Source organism: Agelaius tricolor, unplaced genomic scaffold (assembly GCF_023055355.1).
Source record: "Agelaius tricolor isolate 1412-34295 unplaced genomic scaffold, bAgeTri1.0.p SCAF_6, whole genome shotgun sequence".
In the NCBI taxonomy this organism is placed as follows: domain Eukaryota; kingdom Metazoa; phylum Chordata; class Aves; order Passeriformes; family Icteridae; genus Agelaius; species Agelaius tricolor.
In genome coordinates this window covers 48,589,322-48,611,076 of record NW_027269266.1, presented here as the reverse complement: position 1 = coordinate 48,611,076, position 21,755 = coordinate 48,589,322, and the positions used below count along the sequence as shown (strand labels likewise).

The window sequence follows — 21,755 nt, the reverse complement described above, 5'->3', positions numbered from 1 at the left end:
CAACTACACTTTAAAAAAAAATCTTTATAGAAATTGAAAAAAAAATGTTCTATTTAATTCATGCTGTTCATCCTGTCTGCAATTGTGTGGTTTATTTCCTACTCTTGGAGTAGGACTCTTCTAGTTTTCCAGAGTTACTGCCTGTATTACACTTGACACAAAGCTCCATTCTGATCTGACTGAAACAAGGATAACATACAGTGAATCTGGATTGGTAGGTGGATCAAGCTTTTCTTTCAGCGTCTTTTCCTATTTATTACACATATGAAACATCAGCTATATCTTCAATCTAAATACACTGCTAGGCACTGAGTTTGGGGGTTGTTCTGTGGATCAGAATAACATCTTTTAACTCTGTTTGATTTATATAGAAAATTTTATTACTTGACCCTTCAATGAGACTGTGCTGCTATTTATCCTGACAGATAAAGAGCTTTGTTCCCTATCTCTCATTCTACATAGCAGAAGTCCTGGGCATGTACTTGAAAACCCTACCAATAAAAATCATGGTCAGACTTTAAATCAGTCAATTTTTTATTGATTATCCTCCAGCTACCCATGCAACTAGTTGAAGATAATATGGATTACTGGTTAGATATCGAAGATACTAGTTGCTATTTTTTAAATTAAGTGTATTTATTGTATTAAAGAAGTAAAACATCAAGTACCATCTGTATATAGTCATTGGCCCATCATTAACTTACAAATAATATAAAAGGGAGAAAAAAACAACCATATACCATAAAGAAAAACTGCCTTCTTGTTACAATAGAACTTGCATTACATTTCAAAGAAAATCTGAGTACTTAATACAGGGGTACAAAATAATCTCTGATTATACATCCAGAATCTAGTATGACATTTCATTCTCAGATCAAATCTCAGAAACAACTATCGCATCAGGTGTTATGACTATAGATACATTCCTTTGTTATTATAACATGAATATGAATGTATTCTTCCTTCAACTTCCTTTTTTAGAATGCCTTTGGTAGAACCTTAGCTGATTCAAAAAGAGACATAATAGATCTTGACACTGGAAAAGAAATATGTTTTTTAACACTATAGGTGTTTTATTGCATTTGTTATAGTTTATTTAATTTGTTTATTTAATTATATTGAAGTGACTTAACAAAAGAAATAGCATTAAATTCTAGCTTTTCTGATTTTTCTTGAAAGTTTGAACTAAAATCAGGAGCTGTATCTAGAATTTGGCTGTTCTGTGTTTAGTACATCAGAATGAAGTCCTGGAAACAATTTTTCTTGAACACTGGAAAATTCAGATATAATCCATGTCTGACCTTTGCAGTATAATCCCTCCCTTTGTGGTCTTTAAATATGAAAAATAAAATGGAAATGTACAGATTCTTTACACCAGAAATTACAGGATAATGGAGTCTACCTGACTTAGATTTGTGTTTGTAAGCATAAGCATGAACACTCTTTTGGACTGTGCATTTTTAAAATGTACATAGTTTCTTGTCAACAAGATCAATGAAGTGCTGTCCAAATTGTTCATCCATTACTTAGCCTTCCTAGTGTCAGCATTACTGTCAGATTTAGTTAGAGAACTTCATTTATTTAAAATTTCATTCACTGTGGGAAGATGAGGAAGTGAATCATGTCTCAATAATGGGAATCTGGAAGGGGAAGGCATTTTCATGTGTATTGAGTTAAAACCACAAGGTACTAGGTCATTTTGCGGTTTGCATTTAAGGCAGAAGCTTTGCCCCAAATGATTCTGACCAGAATAATCTTAAATGTCCAGGTCTCACCAAAATTAATGCACATTAGACTGTATACCTGGTAGTTCAAAAACAATGTGGGTAAGGCTTATCTAGTAGCTTTTATTCGTTTTTATGGGAAACATATGGTTGAAAAAACCCATTCTTCCCTTCCCTGTGGAATGGGAATTATTTTCTGAAATTATCTCTTAGCATAACTACCTGTTAGAGCATAGCATGACTGAAATGCTTTGACACCCAGTCAGCCCCACAGATTTATTATGAAATGTGCTGTAGTAGTGCATAAAACTCCTGCCTCTTCCAGTTTCTTACATGACTAGAAACAGCAAAGGGAATAGCTGTTTCTAGTCAATAGACAGGCAAACAAAGACATTTACATGGGAAAATTATAGTCTTCATCCATTGATAGATACAGAAAAATTCAGAATCCTAAGCTGATTAACACTCTTGGATAATAGAGAGAATCTTGATTTATGTAGTTAGGTGAGGAGCAGCTGCCACTTCCAGCCACTCCATCCCACAACTCCTTCCTGCTCTAGCCAGTAAACCCAAAGACATGGGGACTCCACCGAGGCTGAGGGACCCAGCTGCCACTTTTCTGTGCACAGGTTCAACCAGTAGCAAACTGCAGAATGTGTCAGAGAGCAATAATAGCTGTGCACTAATACAGTGCACACTTGGGATGCAGTGAAGCTGAGAATCTCGTATTGAAATACCTCTGGGGTTAGTTCTGGAATGGTCTCAAATTGTTGAATCTAATAATACATTTTTCACTTAGATATTTGGTTCATACTCTTTTTGATGTGAACAGTGAATTGTTGCTCTCGGTTTTGATCTTATTTTTCAATTACTGTTTGTAGGATGGTGGATAACCTTTCATTATAATCAGATGTATCTGTATAATTTCCTTGGCTTTGCAGGGTTTACCCAAGTATTACTGTTTACCCTGGTGATGATAACCTTGAATTTAATATTTAAACCAAAGAAATGGTGGAGGTGCTCTGAACCCAGAGGTGAAATGCAGATTTTCAGCCCTGCTCTGGTACTGCACCAAAGATCTAAATGAAAATATGCTTTGTGTTATTTTGGGGATCCTTACCTGGGAGGGGTTCTAGGGTTCAGTGACAGTTCAAAAACACACAATTACACTGAAAGAGTAAGCTGTTTAAATATAACTGGGGAAAGAGCCTGGTAGGAACATGCAAATACTGTGTTTGCATCCACCAAACAATACAGAACCAGCTTGCACTTTTGTCTTTCTCTTCTGTTGTCTGTAACGCTTCACATAAATCCCTTTAATCAGTCTCTAGAAAGAACAACTTAAAGAAAGAAGGAGGCAGGTTTCTGAAAGCCCTGTTCTCTTTTCATCAGATAAGTCACTAGCCAATGCCCTGCTGGAAAGACAATATAGATCATGTCACTACAGCTTGATTTTTCTGCCTGTCCACAATAACAATTCCTACAGTCCATGATTAGCACTTTTTCTGTGGTTGGTTGGTTGGTTGGTTGGTTGGTTGGTTGGTTGGCTGGCTGGGGTTTTTTTTGGGGGGGTGGCATTTGAGCTGATGAGGGTATTATGCACTAGGTAGGATTTAGGGGATTCCCAAGGAGCTTTTCCTTTTCCATCAAATGTGTGTTAGTGTGATGTTGTTACACATGAGTCTCATAGCAGTTTGTGGCTTCCTGTAATTGTGTCATAATTCTAGTCCAGAGCTGATACAACCTCAAGGCAAGCACAGCTTCTTGAGATACCTGTCAGAACTAACTTTTAGCATTGGCCCAGCTTAATTACTATAGCACTCCTGATTAATTCTGTGCCACCACCAGTGAACTCTGCAGTGAATGCTTACTAAAGTGAGTCAGGGAAATTTAGAAGCTACCAAAAGCAAATTTAGCTCATGGGTGGGATCACTTTGGAAAATTTTAAAAAGTATTCATGATGCTATGAAATCTCTGGCAAAGGCTTTTAGTTAAAATGTATCTTAATTAGATTTTGGCAAAGACTTATGTGTAACTAGTTGTGGGGTTTTTTATTATAGGTGCTGTATTAGGCATTATCTGGCCTCAAGCACCTGCTGCTTGTTTTTCTACTTGTTGCCCTCTTTTTCAGCCAATTCAACTATTTATGTGGCATGTGAAAAACTGTATCCAGGAACAAAATTTAAAATGAAGTTCATCACTTTTTTCTGTCACTGTTTGAATAATGTCTGTTTGATTATCTTCTATTCTCCTGTCTCCAAAAATGCTATTGAAGAGGCCATAAGGCATTGGAGATTGGCAAAGTGGATAGAAAAGTGGGAGAAGGAATGGGAGCTGTAAAATCTGTCTTAGCCACCACAGCAAATGTGTATGCCATTTTACCCTTGTCAGAAAAGTACTGCATGGCTGGCCATCTACCTAGCTGAAATCTTCAACACCTTTATGAATTTTTGAGGATTTTTACCTTCTTTGCCTTCTTTTTCTTTTCAATAAACTCTCCTCCCTCTTCCTTCCTGCTCCCATCTTAAATGAATTGTCTTTTTCTTATAAACCTTTCATTGCTGAAGGTTTATAAGTAGTGAATTAGTCTCTCCATCCACTGTCTTATCAAGGACATTTTTTCTCAAGTAAATTGACGTGTTCACTTCTGAAGGGCATTCAATCAAACAATGGCATGCAAACATGTTCTGTCTCCCTGCCTTAGCAAGACACTAAGTCATTCTCATCTTTTGTAAACCGCCTTCAAACACAAGAAAATGAATGTATTCAGAGCAAAAATGAAAATACTACAGAATGTCCTCAGATTCCTCAGAAGCGATCAAGGATGTTAGATTTTGGGACTATTTTCAAGTTTGCGTAAAGATTCCAGCACAAGTGTGAAGTATTCTTTATCCATGAACAAAAAGACAAAGTGACAAAGACTGGAAACCTAGCTCTAGAGAAGGCTGAACTGGACATTCACTTCATGGCTGCATTTGTAGTCAGAAAAATCAGAGAAATTAGAATGGGAGTTCTAAAATATAGCAAGGAGATAAATCCTTTTCCTACTCCAAGAATATTTGTATGAGAAAGAAGGAATGAGAAGCAGCAGCAGAGAATACTGGAGGAAAGGATAGCAGAAAACTTCCATCCTTTAGACAAAAATCATCAGTTGTACTGTATAAATTCTTTCAGGTAGTTGACAATTACCTAAATCAATAACATTGTAATGTAAATTAATAACTTTATAATATTTCCTTACCACATTGCCTTTGTTCTACCCTCATCTAGGAAAACCTATGTTTCTTTTCCTTTGAAAATATCCTGGCTTAAGTCATAATAGATGAAGTTAATAATGCTCTTTCTTTTGCTTCTCTGCAGGGTTTCCTGTGCAGATGAATGACTCAGATCACTCCCTATTTGAGCATTCTTTCCAAGGATGCATGCAGAGCATTCATGTGGATGATCAGCTGGTGGATTTGCATGCAGTGGAGCAAGGAGAGCTGGGAAGCTTTGCCAATGTCACCATTGACATGTGTGCCATTATTGACAGGTAAGTTGTGGAGAGATCTGATACACTGACACGTCCTTCATATTCTGAAAATATACAGTGATCCAGAAGAGGTGGTCCTGACACTGCCAGTGATCATGTCAAGGCTAGTGGGAACCAATGCTTAGGTGGTTGGATGGAGATGATGCCTTTAAATTGTAGACTGTGTAGGGTGCAGTAGAAAGCAACTCTCAAATCTCTCCACCCACCAGCAGAGGAGGAGGTGAAAAGTTCCTGTAAGTGAGGCTCAGGCTATATGTCAATAAGGCGGCTGCCTTGAATAGAGAAAAACTCCTCACACATTTTGTCTGTTTCTCAGATGATTGTTAGGAGACCTTTTTGCAACTAGAAGTTGTGTCTCCTGGCTTCAGCCCCTTGTGGCTTCTCTGTGTTCCTCAGAGAAGTAAAGCGGGTCTGCATGCTTGCACATCAGTGAATGTAATAAATGCTCAAACTAAATTAAAGTAGTGCTTACTGGATTTGGTTTTTTTCCAGTCTGAGAAGAGTAATTGAGAATTAGGGCAGCGTTTTGCTTAGGTACTACCTTTTCAACCACTTACCTGTATTCATTTTTGTTGCTTATGATTAATGGTTTCTTTGTTGGTAAAAAAAACCAGAAGACAGAAAGAACAAGTAGCCCAACTCCTGAATGCAGGCAGCTTGGCTTATCATGAAAATTACCTTACATTAAAGCCATTGCAAGCCTGCTGCAAAGCTGAAAATGGCTTTTTCAAATAGTGCTCTGAAAGAAGCAAGGACTACTAGATCAGAGAACCATGGAATAATTCAGGTAATAGCCAACTACTGGTGCTCATGACGCCCTCTAAAAGCAGGGCCAACTTCAAAGCTACATCAGTTTCTCAGGACCAGTTGAGCTTTGTATATCTCCAAGGATAGATATTCTACTGGCTCAATGATTTTGGATAGCAACAACAAATATATGCATAGTTGTAGTAAAGAAATGCATTCTTTTAATTTCCTACTTTATTTTAAGAGCCTCTCAGACATAGATGCTACTGTGAAAAAACCAAAATATAACATACTGCTTTGGTCTTGCAAAATGCCTTCTCTTCCTGAAATGTAGACATCCATTTGCACTAAATGAGTTGTGGTAGGTTGGCCATGGCCAGCAGCCAAACTCTGCCCCTAAGTTTAGCTCTCTCCCTTGTCCTGAGAGATGGGGAGAAAAACACAAGAAAGGCAAAAATACTTGTGGATTAAGAAGACAATTTAATAAGAAAAGAAAAAGCTGCACATGAAAACAAAGAGAAAAGATAAATTTGCTCACTGCTTTGCATTGGCAAGCAAATGTCCAGCTGCTCCCTGGAAAGCAGAGCCTCACCTCAGCATATGTAGTGATTGTTTTGGAAGAGAAACTCCATAACACTAAACATACTCCTTCCCTCTTCCATCCCCTGAGGTTTTATTGCTGGGCATGCTGTTGTGCCGTATTGAATTTCCCATGGGAAAATGCATCCAAAGTCCCTGCTTCCAAATGCTCATTTTGGCTCAGCTACCCCAGCTATGTCCTTGGGCAGCCTCTTACCCACCCCCTTCTCCTGCCCTTTAAGGGGAAGGGTGTGCAGGAAAGCTGTCCAGCAGCCAGAAGAGTGATCTGGAAGAGCTTTGGTTTTATTTTTTTTATGGTTTTAGCTACAGCTGGGGAGCACAACACCTATGGACTGCTGGGAAAAAGGTTAATTTAGTGACTCCATCCCAGCCAGACCCAGTGTACCACTGCAGTAATCTCAGGGTTACAGGACGTGCTTTGGGCTGTACCAGAGAGTTGCTCTGGCATGTCAGGCCACTTTATATTGATTCTCCTCATGAACTGTTGAAGGTTGAAGTCATAAGGAAACGAGCATATGACAAGTTGGTTTTGTAGGGGAGAAGTTTGTTCTGTCTCCTCACACATATCTGAAATTAAAAAGGATTTCTGTGGTCAGTATTTGTCATGTTGACTTGGTTTTGTTTTTAATATTTAGTTTTGGAAATGCAAACTGACTTGAAAGAAAGGACATGAAGATACAGCTAATTAAGTCTCTGCTTTTCCTCCAGTGGATAAATTTAAGCTTATGCAACAATTTGTATTGATCTCGATGATTGAACCCATTTATGCCAGTTTCTATTAGAAAAAAATTCATTATTAGAGCAAAGTTAATCAGAATTAGGGTTTTGAAATATATTACAATGTAATTACAAGTAACTTACAGTGTAAGTTAATTAGTATCAAAGCTTTATGATACACTTATGAAATACAAGACTTAAGGCTTCCTTTATGTTGAGCAGCTAATTTGAAAGTTGAGTTCTTGTAGAAGTTACTATTTAGAAGCTATTTCTTTTTATTACACATAATATACATCCAAATATTTCATATAATGCCATGTGCCACATGAAAGTTCTATACAGTGGTGTTTTATGATTTGAAAATATTGTGCTTTCTATATTTTTGTGTATTATATATTAAGTTTATTACATATCTGTAAACACCTATATTCATAACGGAGTTTGGCAGAAATAACAGTGTTTTATCTATGCTGATGTATATATGTATTTATATTTTCTTCATATAAGAGAATATATTCTCAGTCTGCTTCTCTCTTCTACCACCTAGGGGGCTGATATCATGCTCATAAAAGCTAAAAGTGTATGGCTTACATTTATGCTTTTTAAGCACAGGAAGATTGTGTTGCAAGCAGAGTAGCAGTTGTATAGTCCCAGGAAATTAGAATAATATCCAAAGAAGTTTCTTAGGGTTGGCTTTGATTTTTTCAATGATTGAGATGTAATCAAGTTTGTTGTTTTCCCTTTAAATTTTATTTCTCATTAGTTTGCACTTTAGAACAAATCCTTTGGCTGAGAAGTAACAACGCCAAGCTTTAGATCTGACTGGATTTTCATGGTTCTCTTATTAACATCTGCAGATAAGAGTTTACAAGCACTTCTACAATATGACATTATATATAACATTTTTATGCGGCTTTCTTTTAAGGAATGCCAGTACCATGTGTGCTATATACCAACTCAATTTCTCTTCCTTTGAAAGGGGAAGATGCCGGTGGCTTGTCATAGTGGGATCCTCCTGCTTTTTTAAACTAGTTTGGATCTGAATCATAAAGGCTTCAGTCATCATCATCACCAACATGAAAATTGCTTTCATGGCCACACTACAGTAAAGACCCCCACTGGGCAAAAAGATAAGCTGTCACATTGAATTATTCTTACTGCAGGCTTCTGCCATTTGGTTCAGGGGACAAAAGGTGAAGTTGGAAATGGTGGCACTTTTCATCATTAGGTAGAGTGGTTAGTAAGGAGGGGAGAATTTTCTCAGTGAGAAAATAACAAAAGTTACTGAGGGTTTGTTGAGATTTTAGGCTGCACCTACCTGAGGGTAACTGCTTCCAAAGTCCCAGGTTCTGCTGAGCTAAACTATGGCCTGGTATGGAAAAGGTTTCTGCATTTTATTTCCAGCAGTTTTGAAAAATGTGAGAAGAATAGTGATGTTAGAGTATTCCACTTGTACTTGGGAAATACAAGTGTTGAACCAGTGTATTTTTATTTTGTCTTCCTCTCCTCACATGAGCATTTTTTTATTGCACAGATTGCAAGCTGAGATGTAATTACAGGAGAATACCAAAGCTAAGGAACCTTCTCTTTTTACCAGTAGTTAAATAGTATAAATGTATATAATTTCATGCAGGTATGTATAATTATAGGCAGTTAAAATGCTACTCAGAAAAAAAAAAAATCATCCCTATTTCTGACTCTTAATTACCTATAATTTCATTAGCAATGGAAGTTGCATTGTTGTCACAGTGATCCACATGTTTCATTGCACAGGTCCCTTTTCACCTGCTTTACTTAACATTAACAACCTAACGTGTTATAGTCCAGGTGGTACTGTTGTACTTTCAGATTTAAGCACAGGACACTGAACAAGAATTATTACCCACAACTAAGTTATCCCGGCAGTCTTGAAGAATTTCAAAGCTTTCCTGTCTTTACTATAGCTAGAATAATGGATTTTAATCACAAAATCACAATGATGGAATACTAAACTGATTTCAAAATACAGTGTCAAATCTGCCATTGGAAATTATGCTGCATGTAAGCCAATTTTGATGAAAATTTCTGTGTTACATGTGAAAAAATGGAGGGGAAAATTAAAACTTTTCATGTGGCTGTTTCTGGTGTTTTATGAATGAGTAAACAGTGTGATTCTCTCTGTAACACGAGATGAATTAGACACCAGTTTTTGAGAATAATTTCACATTAAAGAATAATTTAAGTAATCAGATAGGTGCAGCAGAACATTTCTGGGTGATTATTACTTACCTGCTGTGGGGATACACTCTGTATGACAGCTTTAATCCCATACAGCCACATTCTGTCAACTGATTTTTTGATTGCTAATCAAAGTTTGAAATAATTCATCCAAATAACAGAACACAGCAAGCATATTGGTACATAAATATGGCCACACTGTAACTGGCAGCAAGACAAAGTTTCTTTGGAGTTAAAAATCGTCATGTCAAATAGTATTAAAGTTCTTAGTTTCTGGATTTATACACAGGCTTAGGATCCTGCCCTTCCTTCCTGCCCTTTCCCTCTCTCTGCCAGTTCAGTGGTTAGACAGACAGTCAGACAGACATCATCCAGCAGTGCTCTGCATGAGGAACAGATGACACAACAATGTCCTGACTGGAAGCAAAATCTGCTTTGCAGTTCAGTTTTTCCAACTCAAATTCACAAAAAGGAAGTTATGTAGGACTGGGGAAGGGCTGAAACTATCCCATGGCTTCAGCCTGCGGATATTCCTGACCATAATAATCTAACTCAGTCCAGAAAGGTGACTTTGTAAGCAGAGATTATGCCTCAGATGACAATGATTTTAATACTGTTTACTATGTCCATTATATCCATTATGTACCAGAGTACACAGTGACAACTGCCATGTTATTAACACAGATTAGTAGATAGCTAGGAGGTTAAAAATTCTACAGAGCTAACCACAAAATAGGAATAGTTGAATTACCTTTCTTTTTGAAGTCTATCTTAGTTTTTTGCAATATTTTTTGCTATGAAAAGATCTCCATTCTCAAAAAAAGGGATTGGGGAACATTGTAAAAATCAGTGAAAAGAAAGCATGAGAAGTATTAAAAATTGAATAAACTGGAATTTTCCATGTGTTAACAAACCTTGTCCCTTGCACACAACTGGAAATATTTTAATAACTTGTAAAATTTAACAGTCTATGCTTTTTAACAGTACTTTTCTATCATCAAGAACTTGGCTGGACCTTCCTGTCCAGCCGTCATTAGTTAGAATGGGACTCCCCAAGACAACAACAGAAAGACAGAATAAGATTGTGATTAGATCATGGAGGTGTCAAAAAAAAAGCCCTTTTAAATACTGTAATAGAGTAATCAGTAATTCTTTAAACAACTTGGAATGGTTTGAAATGCAGATGGTTTGAATGCTATTTTATTGCCTTTGCCATGTTTTTGTTTTTTTCACTTTATCCTATATTCTAAAAGTTACAATAGTCAGTAACATCCTTATAAGACTCTTTCAAGTAACTGTGTAGGTTGTACATCATTTTGTAGCTGGATGCCTGAACATTTTGAAATCTCAGAAAATCCTCAGTTGTTCTTTGTCTTGTATTTAGTCCTATTTAAGCTCAGGACATAGAGGAAAAAAAAATCTTTCATTTTAACTCTAAGGAATACTAATATCTTTGTTTATTATTATTCTTTAAAAACGTAAGCTACTGAAATAATTTTCTTGTGAAAGTTGATTATTTGTTCATGAAAAACACTTGTTCGTGCAACAGCAAGAGCTAACTCAGTAAATATTTAGGCATACTTCAGAGGAGGAGGAGTATGTAATGCAGAGCTCTGCATAACTTGACAGGTAATAGAGGTAGTCTCTGAGCTGCAGGATTATTTTTCTCCGTGGCCTGAAGGAAAGGTAACAGCATGGGGTTTGTTCTTGGGAGCAAAGTGGCAGAGAACGCGTCATTGTCACCCAGCAGCTGTGCGGAGTGCATGGTCACCAAGGGCAGGGACAGCATTCTGGGCCCCCTGGCACAGGGACCGCCTTGGGGCCAGCATCCCAAAGGTTCTCCTTTGAAGATGCTGGGAGGAGGATGAGGCTGTTGCAAGTGGGATTGGGAATGGAGCACACCATCACCCATGTGGCACAGTGCCACCATCCTGCAACACCGCAGTCACAGTGCCCTGGAACAGGATAAAAGAGAACACCCTCCCATCTCCCACTGCTGTAGTTGGCCTGAAATCAGCTGGAATACATCAGAAAGAAGTTCCTGAGGAGCTGGTAGAATCACTTGAAACTGAGGGAGGGGAATGGAGGCAGGACAGCTCTTCTGGAGGTGCTCCACCACAAAACCAGTTCACGGCAGAGTCCCTTCAAAGTTCATCTGAGGGATTGAAATCTTTTTTTAGTGGCTAGCCATGGCAAAGGGGTATGTACACAAAGGGAATGTACTTAAGGACTACTCCAGAACTCCCTGTCCTCATACTCCTTGTGGAGCCAGGGGCAGCAATCATAAGAAAAGAGGTGCAGGGGTGTTACAAAGGATCCCGGTGCTTGGAGCACACATTGATGCCCTGCCAGGTGCAGGAAGGATTCTTGCTCCCAAGGTGGATCAGGCCAAGGGCATTTGCTCATTCTTGGAAGACCCTGCCATGGACTCAGTTGGAGCAGAATAGAAGTCGGGCTTCACCTGGGAGGTATGCCCACTGTGTAGGATGAGGAAGCAGGTCTTGTATAGTTCAGGGAATAGCTGATTACAACCTTTGGGGTCAGGAAGGAATTTTCTGCTGGGGAAGACTGGCACTGGCCCTTGGCAGGTTTTTGCCGTCCTCTGCAGCATCAAGCATGTGCTGTTAAGGTTTTCCCTGGGCACTCTTGGCCAGGTTGCTGCCTACTGCTCATGACCCATGAAGATGGGCAGCCTCTTGTCCCCTGCAGCACCTTTCACCTTCCTCTGCAGCACTGAGCACAGCCCTTGGCCTCCTTTGGGCCATTCTGACCTGCTGCCTGCTGCCCTTGTGCCTCCCATCCAGTGGGAGGAAGCTTTCCAAACTTCCAGGGTGGGCCTAGCGGGGGGCTCCCATGAGTTGCTTCTTGTCCTTGGTGACATTGAGCACAGCCCTTGTCAGGGCTCCTCAGGGTCACTGGGGCTCTGTTCCTGCCTACTGCATTGCACCTCCAAGGCACCACTCATACCCTGGATCTTTCTGGCTGTCTTCCACTCCCTTCACCATCTTTGATGCCCTTCTTGGGATGCATTCAAGTACTTTAGCATAGTTTTTTTAAAAGGTGAGGCCACAGTTACAAGGGTTCCTGCCATCAAGGCATACACCTGTTAATGTTTACTAATCTGGTAAGATTAGCAGGGAAAGGATTTGAAGAAAAGTTGGTAATAGTGGCAAACTTTTAAAACGTTATTTAAATAATTTTGCAAGTTGTTTTGGCAAAACCTTTGCTTTTTTTTGCTGTCTGCTACAACATGACTAATATGGGAACGGCTTAATCAAATGAAGTAATCTATAATTTATAAAAGTCGTGAGCAAAATCTTTGTGTGGAAATGAATTTCTTGGTTTTTCTTACATGCATTAGTTTGCTCAGGGGACTTGATTGAATGTGCAGCTTGTATTACATTCATACATAATTATTATTTTATTCTCATTCTCCTGTGGGGAAGATGAGAGCACACTGAGCAAACATCCAGAAAGGTCTCTCTTGGACATGAAATTTATACTCTCCCACGATTAGATGCTAAATATTTACCTGATCCCATAATAAAACTGTTGAAACTAGCTCCCTGGTTACTCAACTGGGTTCTGAAGTCAAACTGCTTTGATGACTGTGTCATGTTATTCATCACTTATTGCTCCTCATCAGTTCATAACTGAAAAAGTTAATATTTTATGCAGATTGCTTTTTTTTGTGATTAAGATATCTTCTCCTGGATGAACAGTGCTGCTATTCTTAATAAAACTGTCTCTGCACATTCATTCTCCAAAATAAAGGAAACCAGGTTGTTGTCTCAATTTTAAAGTTTACAAAACATTTAACCAATGAAAAGAAGTTTCAGGAACTGTCTGTATTACTACTAATCTTTAAATAAGACTAAAATTGTATCATCCTCTCATTTGCATTTGTTAACTATTAATCTCTCAGATATGAATATCAGTATTTCCACTATTTTTTCCCATTAAAAGAAAGTGGATAATCATTATCCAAACAAGTAGACTGTCTGTCTACTACTGAGTATAATAAATTTGATTATATTCTATAACTAGTAGGGAAGCTAATATTTGATATGTATGATATAATGTTGCAATAAGTAATAATGCCATATGCTCTAAATATTTTCCAGATACTAGAAACAAATTCTTGTAGGCATTTTCTTTCTGTACAGTACAATTAAAATTATAACCAGTTTTATGACTGCAGCTCTGAATTTGTCATCAGGTATCAAGCTATGAGTAAATTTAACTCATTCATTAGAAGTATGTGCATCTGGAGGACAGCCAGTCCTGTTGGATTACTAGAATTTTTACTGGATATGTTGTGAAGAAGTTAAACCATAGAATAACCATTTCATAATCAGGCAATATCTTTCAGTAGTAATAATTTTGAACAAATGTCTTACTGAAATGTTGGGTCCATCTCTTGTTCATACAGGCAAGAAATAAAGTCTCCAAAATAAGTAGTTTATCTTGCACAAAACACTGCTACAAATAAGTATAACTCTTTCTGATGCAGCTTGACTTTTAGCAGAAATTCCTTTGCCGTACAGTTCCTTCTGGATTTGCATTATTTCCTTTTTTTTTCAGAAATCATTATAATTTTAAAATGAGCATATTGAACTCATGCAGAATATTCACACTGGTGAGAGTTATAATAAAAAATAGAGTTATAAGTCTAATAGATTAGAAGTGGTCTTGTAGTAGTTACAGGTTGCTCTTTAAAACATGAAAAAAAAAAGAGATTACTATGCCATCATTGGAAATCATTACTAATAGTAATAATGTCTAGATATGTGCATTAGGCTTAATACTGTCTCTGTATCTCTCCAGCTTCCTTTTCTGGAAGAAAAGGAAGTGCTTATTTCAGTATTTCTGCTGGTAGAGAGTGCTTGCTAGTGTTAGACTCTTTGAAAAAATGATTGTCTATGCATTGAGGAAGGTGTTATTTCCTGTTCAATACCATATTTCTCCCAGATACTGATTCCACAGATCTTTTGCAGAACAATACAGTGCCACCTAAAAGTAACAAATGTGATCAAATTCATTTCTGCTACTAGCACATTGGACAGAACAGGTTCACCTTATTTGTTTTAAGCTTTTCTTTAGCCAGCAATATTGAATTCCTGAGTATCCCAGTACTTCTCTTGTGTTTCTCATGACCTCTTCCTTTAAAGAAAATGCAGCTAGAGAAAGGTTAAGGCCTATATTCTTTACAGTATTTACATGTGCTAATGATCCCTAAGCTTTTTGGCAGCCTGTGTGACTGGCATGGAGGGACTTGAATTCTGCATAGCCTAAATAAGCAGACATGAGCATCAAAGAATAGGACTAACCACAGACAAAATACTGAGTAAGGTACTGAGATGAATGTAGGCAGAATTTTATAGCCTAGAAATGTCTCAAATGAGAACATACCTGTATGTCATAGTGAGGGGAGAACTTAACACACAGCCCTTGTATTGCACTTCAGCAGTGACATGATTAGTTGGAGGATGCAGAAGGGTTTGACAGCAAAGAGAGGGAAGAGAGGTTTGGTTTTTCCCTTCCTTGTTATGTAAGCTTTAGGTGGCAAACAGCCAGATGGTGTTTTCCTGCATAAGTTTCTCTGTAGGCACATAAGTGGTTTGGGGCCACATGGTGGTTGACCAGGAAGGCACATAAACATTGGGGCTGACCACAGATTTGAACTCTGCCTCTCCAGTTCCACATCAAACCTGTTTTCCAGTTAAATTGATCTTCCTTCCTGCATTATGTTGAATAGATTTAAAGCTAATTCACAAAAAGTTTATGATGCATTTTAGTATTTGTGAGTCTGCAGATTTCTGTTGTGCATCAAATTAAAAGCAGGTGGCAATTCTTGATGAGAAATTGAGTTAAAACCTAACCAGATTTCTTCTAAGAAATTGGAAAGAACAAAAGTCCTTGGAGGAATATGTGTCAGATGCTACTTGCTTAATCCTTGATATCTTCCTGGAAGGATATTTTAAATGAACTAACTAATATAAGGTTTCAGTAAACAGGTCTTCATTCATTCCCTGTAAATGTCACCAGTAGATTAGATTATATTAGCTGCTTTTAAAAAGGAGGGTGCAGAAAGGAAATGAATATTGAATAAAGATCTGGATTAGGAGAGATATGAAGAGAACTGGATTTTACCAGAAGTAAAAAACTTAATCTGTGCAGTAACTGTGTTCTTTTTTTCTTGTTATTATTTTTTTTAAAAAGATTAAAAATAACATAAGGTGTAGCTTTACCTGAGAGATCCCAAAAGTAAAGTTATTTTTACAGGCCTGTTAATTTAGAGGAATGCTTAATGGTGTGATACTTCATTTATAACTGCAGAATAAATATGTTTTATATTTACCATTTCTAAGAATTTTTAGTGGTATATTTACTATTTCTAAGACTTTTTATCACCAAAAAAAGAGAAAAAGTCATAGCTATAACTTTTTTTCCAGAATTTTCTATCAAGTCTATACTTGTACATTTGCAACAAAATGTTTCCTGGCATGTAGGTCTTTCAATATCTGTTACAAAAAAATCTCAATTTTGAGGAATAAGATTACATTCCTTGGAGCTTTCTTATAAAACCGTAATGAAAATAAAACAATGGAAATATGCCTATTCCTACCCAAGCCATTCTGTAATGCTATTCTTTGGTTATTAGGCTATGGTTTTTGCTGTTTCATCAGAGCTCTAAAATTGTTAGTTAAGGTAACATTCTGACACACCAGTAAAATTGGCCATTCTGTTATTATGAGAGACTAATTCAGATGTTTTATGACAAATAAAGCTATATTAAATATTGTATATGATGAGAGATATAAACAAGAGACTTATTTATTAGAAGATTCTCAGTGAAGCCAAAGCCAGTTTGATTGCTTAGCACCTCTGGAATTGCCCCCATGTGTGCTTCTGTTTTCAAGGGAGTGTCCCCCATCTGAGGTGGGTCCCAGTTTGGTGATCAATATTCAGACAGGCAGCAGAAGAAGCACAGTAACATGCAAGGCTTCTCATGTGCTCCTTTCCATCTTAGTTGACTGTGGTAAGAGAAACAGATTTGTTTCTGTCTCAGAGAATATATCCAGACAGAAATGTCTGCCTGGTCAAGCTCTATTAATTGGTTGTCCTTTGTCAGTAGCCTGATTACTGCTTAGGGGAATGTAAAAGCCCTGCAGAAGCATCTTTCAGGCCAGCTTCAGCCACAGCCTGTAAGCTGGACTTAACATTGCTGAATTTAGGTACCCTAAACTAACTTGCACCCCAATTTTGCAAAATTTGGCATATTTATTCAAAACAATATGTAAATTACCCAAAAAGAAGACAAAGAAACCTATGCAGCTGGTTTGTTATTAGGTTTAAGGCAGGTGAGGGAGATAAACTATCATGGTCTACTTTCTGATTTCTAGAAAAAGCATGGAAATAATGCCCATGCATTTTACATTGGCAGGGTTTTATTTCAGTGGAATACTCATTATACATTTTTCTTATTAGAAACAATTCTGGTGAATAAGAAACTCAGTGTTCAATGCCAATTAGTGCAACACTTATCCCCTAGGGGAGTTGAAGAAGAGATTTTAATCCCATAGCATAAATAAGTGCTTAGATATGAAAAACATCATGTGTTTGTAATTGTACCTAGGATTCCAAAGCCTTTGCAGCTGCCTGTAAGGACCCTTGGATCAAGAATTTGAATCAAATTGACATAAATAACAATAGCAGACAGTTTCTCTAGGGGATTATAGATGTCAGACCTATGAAGATAATTTTGTGCCTTGGAAAAAATCTGATTCTTATTTCTTGAAAAAAAACCTGTTGCTTGTACATTCGTTACATTTATCTGTTGCCATGCATTCTGCTAGTAACATCTCTATTTTTCTGTCATTGTGATAAGTTTGATTGTTAAGACAGACTTGATACAGAGCAGCAGTTAATTTGACTTCAGCTTTCTATTTTGGCAAAAAAAATAGTTACTCTATCAGCCAGAAGTTTTTTAATCCAAGCAGAAGCTTTCATCGGTCCTTCTTAACAATTTTTCATGTCGCAACATTGTGATCATTGTGATTAATCTGTATGATCCTGTATGGATTTCATATAATCAGTGTTAGCTTTTGTAGATCATTGTTCAGAGATTGATTCAAACAAGTTTGTAGAAGGATTTATTTGGTTTATTTATATCTGCTCATCCTTATTTTCTCACAGATTTACATGGTCATTTCTAAGGCAACATTGTGAAATGTGATTCAGAAATATTGACTCAACTCTGATTGATAGATTAACTACTGCTTACTATACTGTAATTGCAGGGGAAATGCTTTCAGAGTTTTTGAGAAGAACTGGTGCATAATATGTAATATGATATAGTTTGATTTTCAAGGTTTAAGTCATTAAATAGCCCATGAATTAAATGCATTATATGAAAAGCTATCATCTGAAGGGAAGATTTATTCCACATTGAAATACCATGCAAATTTTTCTTTACTTTGTTCATTTCAGACAGTTAATGAACAAGCAAACAAAGGAAATTAATCCTAAATAAATATAGAACAAGTCACCTGTGATGTGAGTCAAATAACAATGCTATCTTACTCTGAATGCTCATTTCACTCAGCCTCCCAGTTTTTAAGGGCTTCTAATTTTTTCACTTGAGGTTTGCTTACTGTGTAAGGATGTTACTGGTCCATCCTCCTGGATTTCTATTAAATTCTAGATTCCTTCCAGATCAAATTCCTAAAACTTAAGATACTGAAAAGTTTTCTTTTATACATTACATTTCTACTATACATTATAAAGCTGATAGTGCTAGTCAATTTGTACACAAGCACAAGGAGAGTCTTTGATACACCTTAACTATTAAATTCCTATTCTTCAAAAGAAAGCTGGAAATTCACTGTCAGTTTTAGTGAAGGTAGCTGTTATTTTCACCTGTCTTTTCATTTTTCTAGTAAAAAGAAGAATACCAACCTACAGAGAATTCTGGGGGAAAGAAAAAACCCAACTCCTATAATGTTTCTTTTCACTTCAACATGAAAGGCAATATGTGCTCTTTTTCTCTTTTATATCAAGGGGTTGATCTGCCTTTTCAATAGCACGATTTCTGCACTTTTTATAGTACTGTACACCTTTGTTCTGACTGTTCCTCTGTGGTTGCTCAATAAACTCCAGACAGACACTAACTTGGTGCTATTACACAAACTGACCCAAAATCATTAACTCAACAAACAAAATTACTCCTTGCTCAGATTCAACACTGTTCATTGTAGAATTTACTGATATTTCTTTCTCCTTAATTCTCTCTGAAGGTCTAGTTACCTTTTAAAATTATATTTTGTACGAATACTATGATAAGATCTCTTCTGCATGGTATGGTGCCTATTGTATTAAATTTACTCATCTGAAGCATTGCTCAAGGGGCCAATAGTTATAATATCTGTTCTTTTAATAATATCTGATTCTTTGATTCAGGACCTTGTTACTGTTACAGTCAGCATACTGGCTTTCCTCTGGTGGTTTCTTATTTTCACTCAGGATCAATCACAGGATCAAAGGTTAACTACTCCAGCATTTAGTCAGATAACCCCCCTGACATTTATTTTGCATGTTTAGTATTGACAGCACTTACTTGGACTTGTCTTGCCAATTTTTCATACTTTTACCTTGGTGGTTGTCAGCATGTTTCAACTTCTTAATGTTTCACTGACCATATGAACATTAGTCAGAAAATGGCAGAAAATAAATGATGACTTTAACTCTGCTGCTGTAACTCACTCTCCTTCATCTGCTTACATAGTAGCAACCTTGTGTATCTTATTTATACAGTCTTACTTTTGCTGTTCTGAAAACCTTCATTTTATTGTTGTTGCCTCCTAGAAATGCCTTTATATCTGTCTTACTGACTCTATCTTCATTTCAATTTTTGTAGAATATATTCTTCTCCATCTCTCTTAACTTAATGTTTTTCTCTCTGCTATTGTTTGTTATTTGACTGTGTAACTCTTATTTATCTCTGTGGTACATTTTATAATGCAGTTTGTATGAAATGTGCTCTGCAAAGTATAGCTGCATTGTATCATTTCATAAAAGTACACAGTGGTTTCAGTAGTTTTCTTTGAACAGTATAATTATGTTTTTAAAGAAGTAAAGTTCCTGATTTAAGCATATAATGCTAGTATTTGATGTTAGAAATGCATTTGAACACACAGTATTTTGTCCTTGAAAAATACACTTTCTCCTTTTTTAATGCTACCAGTCACTTTCATGTATTATTTAAAACTAACAGACGCATACCTATGGGCTCATTTATTTTATCCTAACAAAGTACAAGCAGTCAAGGAAAATGCAGTTGCTAATCACTGCAATGTGAAATACTTTATGAAAAGTCTATGCCTCTGTTGAAGTTGGTAATTTCTTCTCCTAGAGTATGAGAGAGAGAAAGAAAGAGAGATTAAGAGAGAAAGGAAAGAAAGAAAGAGAGAAAGAGAGAAAGGAAGAGAGACAGAGAGAGAGAGAGAGAAAGAGAGGGAAGGAAGTGGCGGAAGGAAGTGGCGGAAGGAAGGAAGTGGCGGAAGGAAGGAAGTGGCGGAAGGAAGTGGCGGAAGGAAGGAAGTGGCGGAAGGAAGGAAGTGGCGGAAGGAAGTGGCGGAAGGAAGGAAGTGGCGGAAGGAAGTGGCGGAAGGAAGTGGCGGAAGGAAGGAAGGAAGGAAGGAAGGAAGGAAGGAAGGAAGGAAGGAAGGAAGGAAGGAAGGAAGGAAGGAAGGAAGGAAGGAAGGAAGGAAGGAAGGAAGGAAGGAAGTGGCGGAAGGAAGGAAGGAAGTGGCGGAAGGAAGGAAGGAAGTGGCGGAAGGAAGGAAGGAAGGAAGTGGCGGAAGGAAGGAAGGAAGTGGCGGAAGGAAGGAAGTGGCGGAAGGAAGGAAGGAAGGAAGGAAGGAAGGAGTGAGTGAGTGAGTTTAGGAATGTGTACAACTTTAAAAAGTGCAGTGTTTGCAGGCTTAAAAAAGCAGAATTGGAACCTGTAAGCATTGCTTTACACAAGGTTTGAAGGGCTTGAACAGTGCTTTATCTTGCCTTGGCAGAACTGCTACTTTTATTACAAAGTGTACTGGTTTTGCTATAAAAAGTGATAGTGGGTTGTAGCTACAGAAATCTTAGGTCAGGATGAACAGTAAATTGACTTAAAAATAGGAAACTAGATTTTTAAACCGGACAGACATATAAACCACATAGCTGTTTAAATGGTTTAAGCATAAGCTAAATCCTTGGGGCAGAGGGCAAGGAGTTGTACACAGAAAAAAAAAAGGTTTTCTGCATTAATGAATCCTATATGATCAATAACTGTGCTCTTTTAAGTGAGGAAAAATGACCCAGATACCAAAGCCAGATGTTGCTCCTGGATCTCTACACAGCTCCTAGGCTTTTATAAGGGAACAAGTTGCTTTAGATTTGGTGCATGTCTAAAATTGTCTACTCTGTAAGTCCATGTTGTTTCTACTACTGTTTTAATTGGGTAGAGCATATGGACAAATTGTGAGTGCTGTATCAAAGAAAATACTTAGAGCTCCAGTGTTGATATTTGATGATAAGAAATTTGTTATTTTCTTTTTTTTTTTTTTTATGAAGGGAACCTTTAGATCAACTTCTCCCTCCTTTGGGAGTAATTGATTGATGGCAGGGCTACAAAGTGTTTTCTCTGTGTTGTTGAATGTGTTTCTAAATGCTAGCTGGTTATATGATCAGTGGTCATAGAGTATTCATTAGCCATTTTTAGCTCCTGTGGGAATGAATTCTAAATGTTTTAATTTTATGGTAATTATAGACAAATAGTAGGCTTGGATCAGAAAAGTTTTAGAAGCAAGCCCCTTTACCCAGAGAGAAAATGTAATGGCCAAATACACTATGAAATCAATTTTTTTAAAATGATATCATATTTTTGCCTTCAAAATGACTAGCAGGAATTGAAATAATGGAATAGTGATGTGTCAGAACTTCTACATAATTCATACTTGTCATGATTCTTGCCATGGGATTCTGGAAATACTGGATAAAAATACATGTTAATAGAAATACAGAAAAAAACCTGTATCTAGGCTATGCATCTATATTTTTTTAAGGTCCCAGATACTCTACTGTATTATAAAATGGAAACACAAATATAAATGTCAGCTTGAGCTGGTTAATGTTAACTTTCAAAGTTTGCTTCTATCTTGGTTTCAGTAGACAGGGAA

General features: G+C 37.2%; 1 protein-coding gene across 1 annotated transcript in view; it reads left to right on the top strand.

Annotated features, from left to right (window-relative positions):
* The window catches only part of CNTNAP2 (contactin associated protein 2), a 1,031,572-nt gene that overhangs the window by 617,338 nt on the left and 392,479 nt on the right, over positions 1-21,755 (top strand). The window contains exon 10 of the mRNA XM_071429755.1: positions 5,085-5,256. Within this exon, the coding sequence (XP_071285856.1) occupies positions 5,085-5,256 (172 nt within the window). The remainder of the gene's footprint in view (positions 1-5,084; positions 5,257-21,755) is intronic.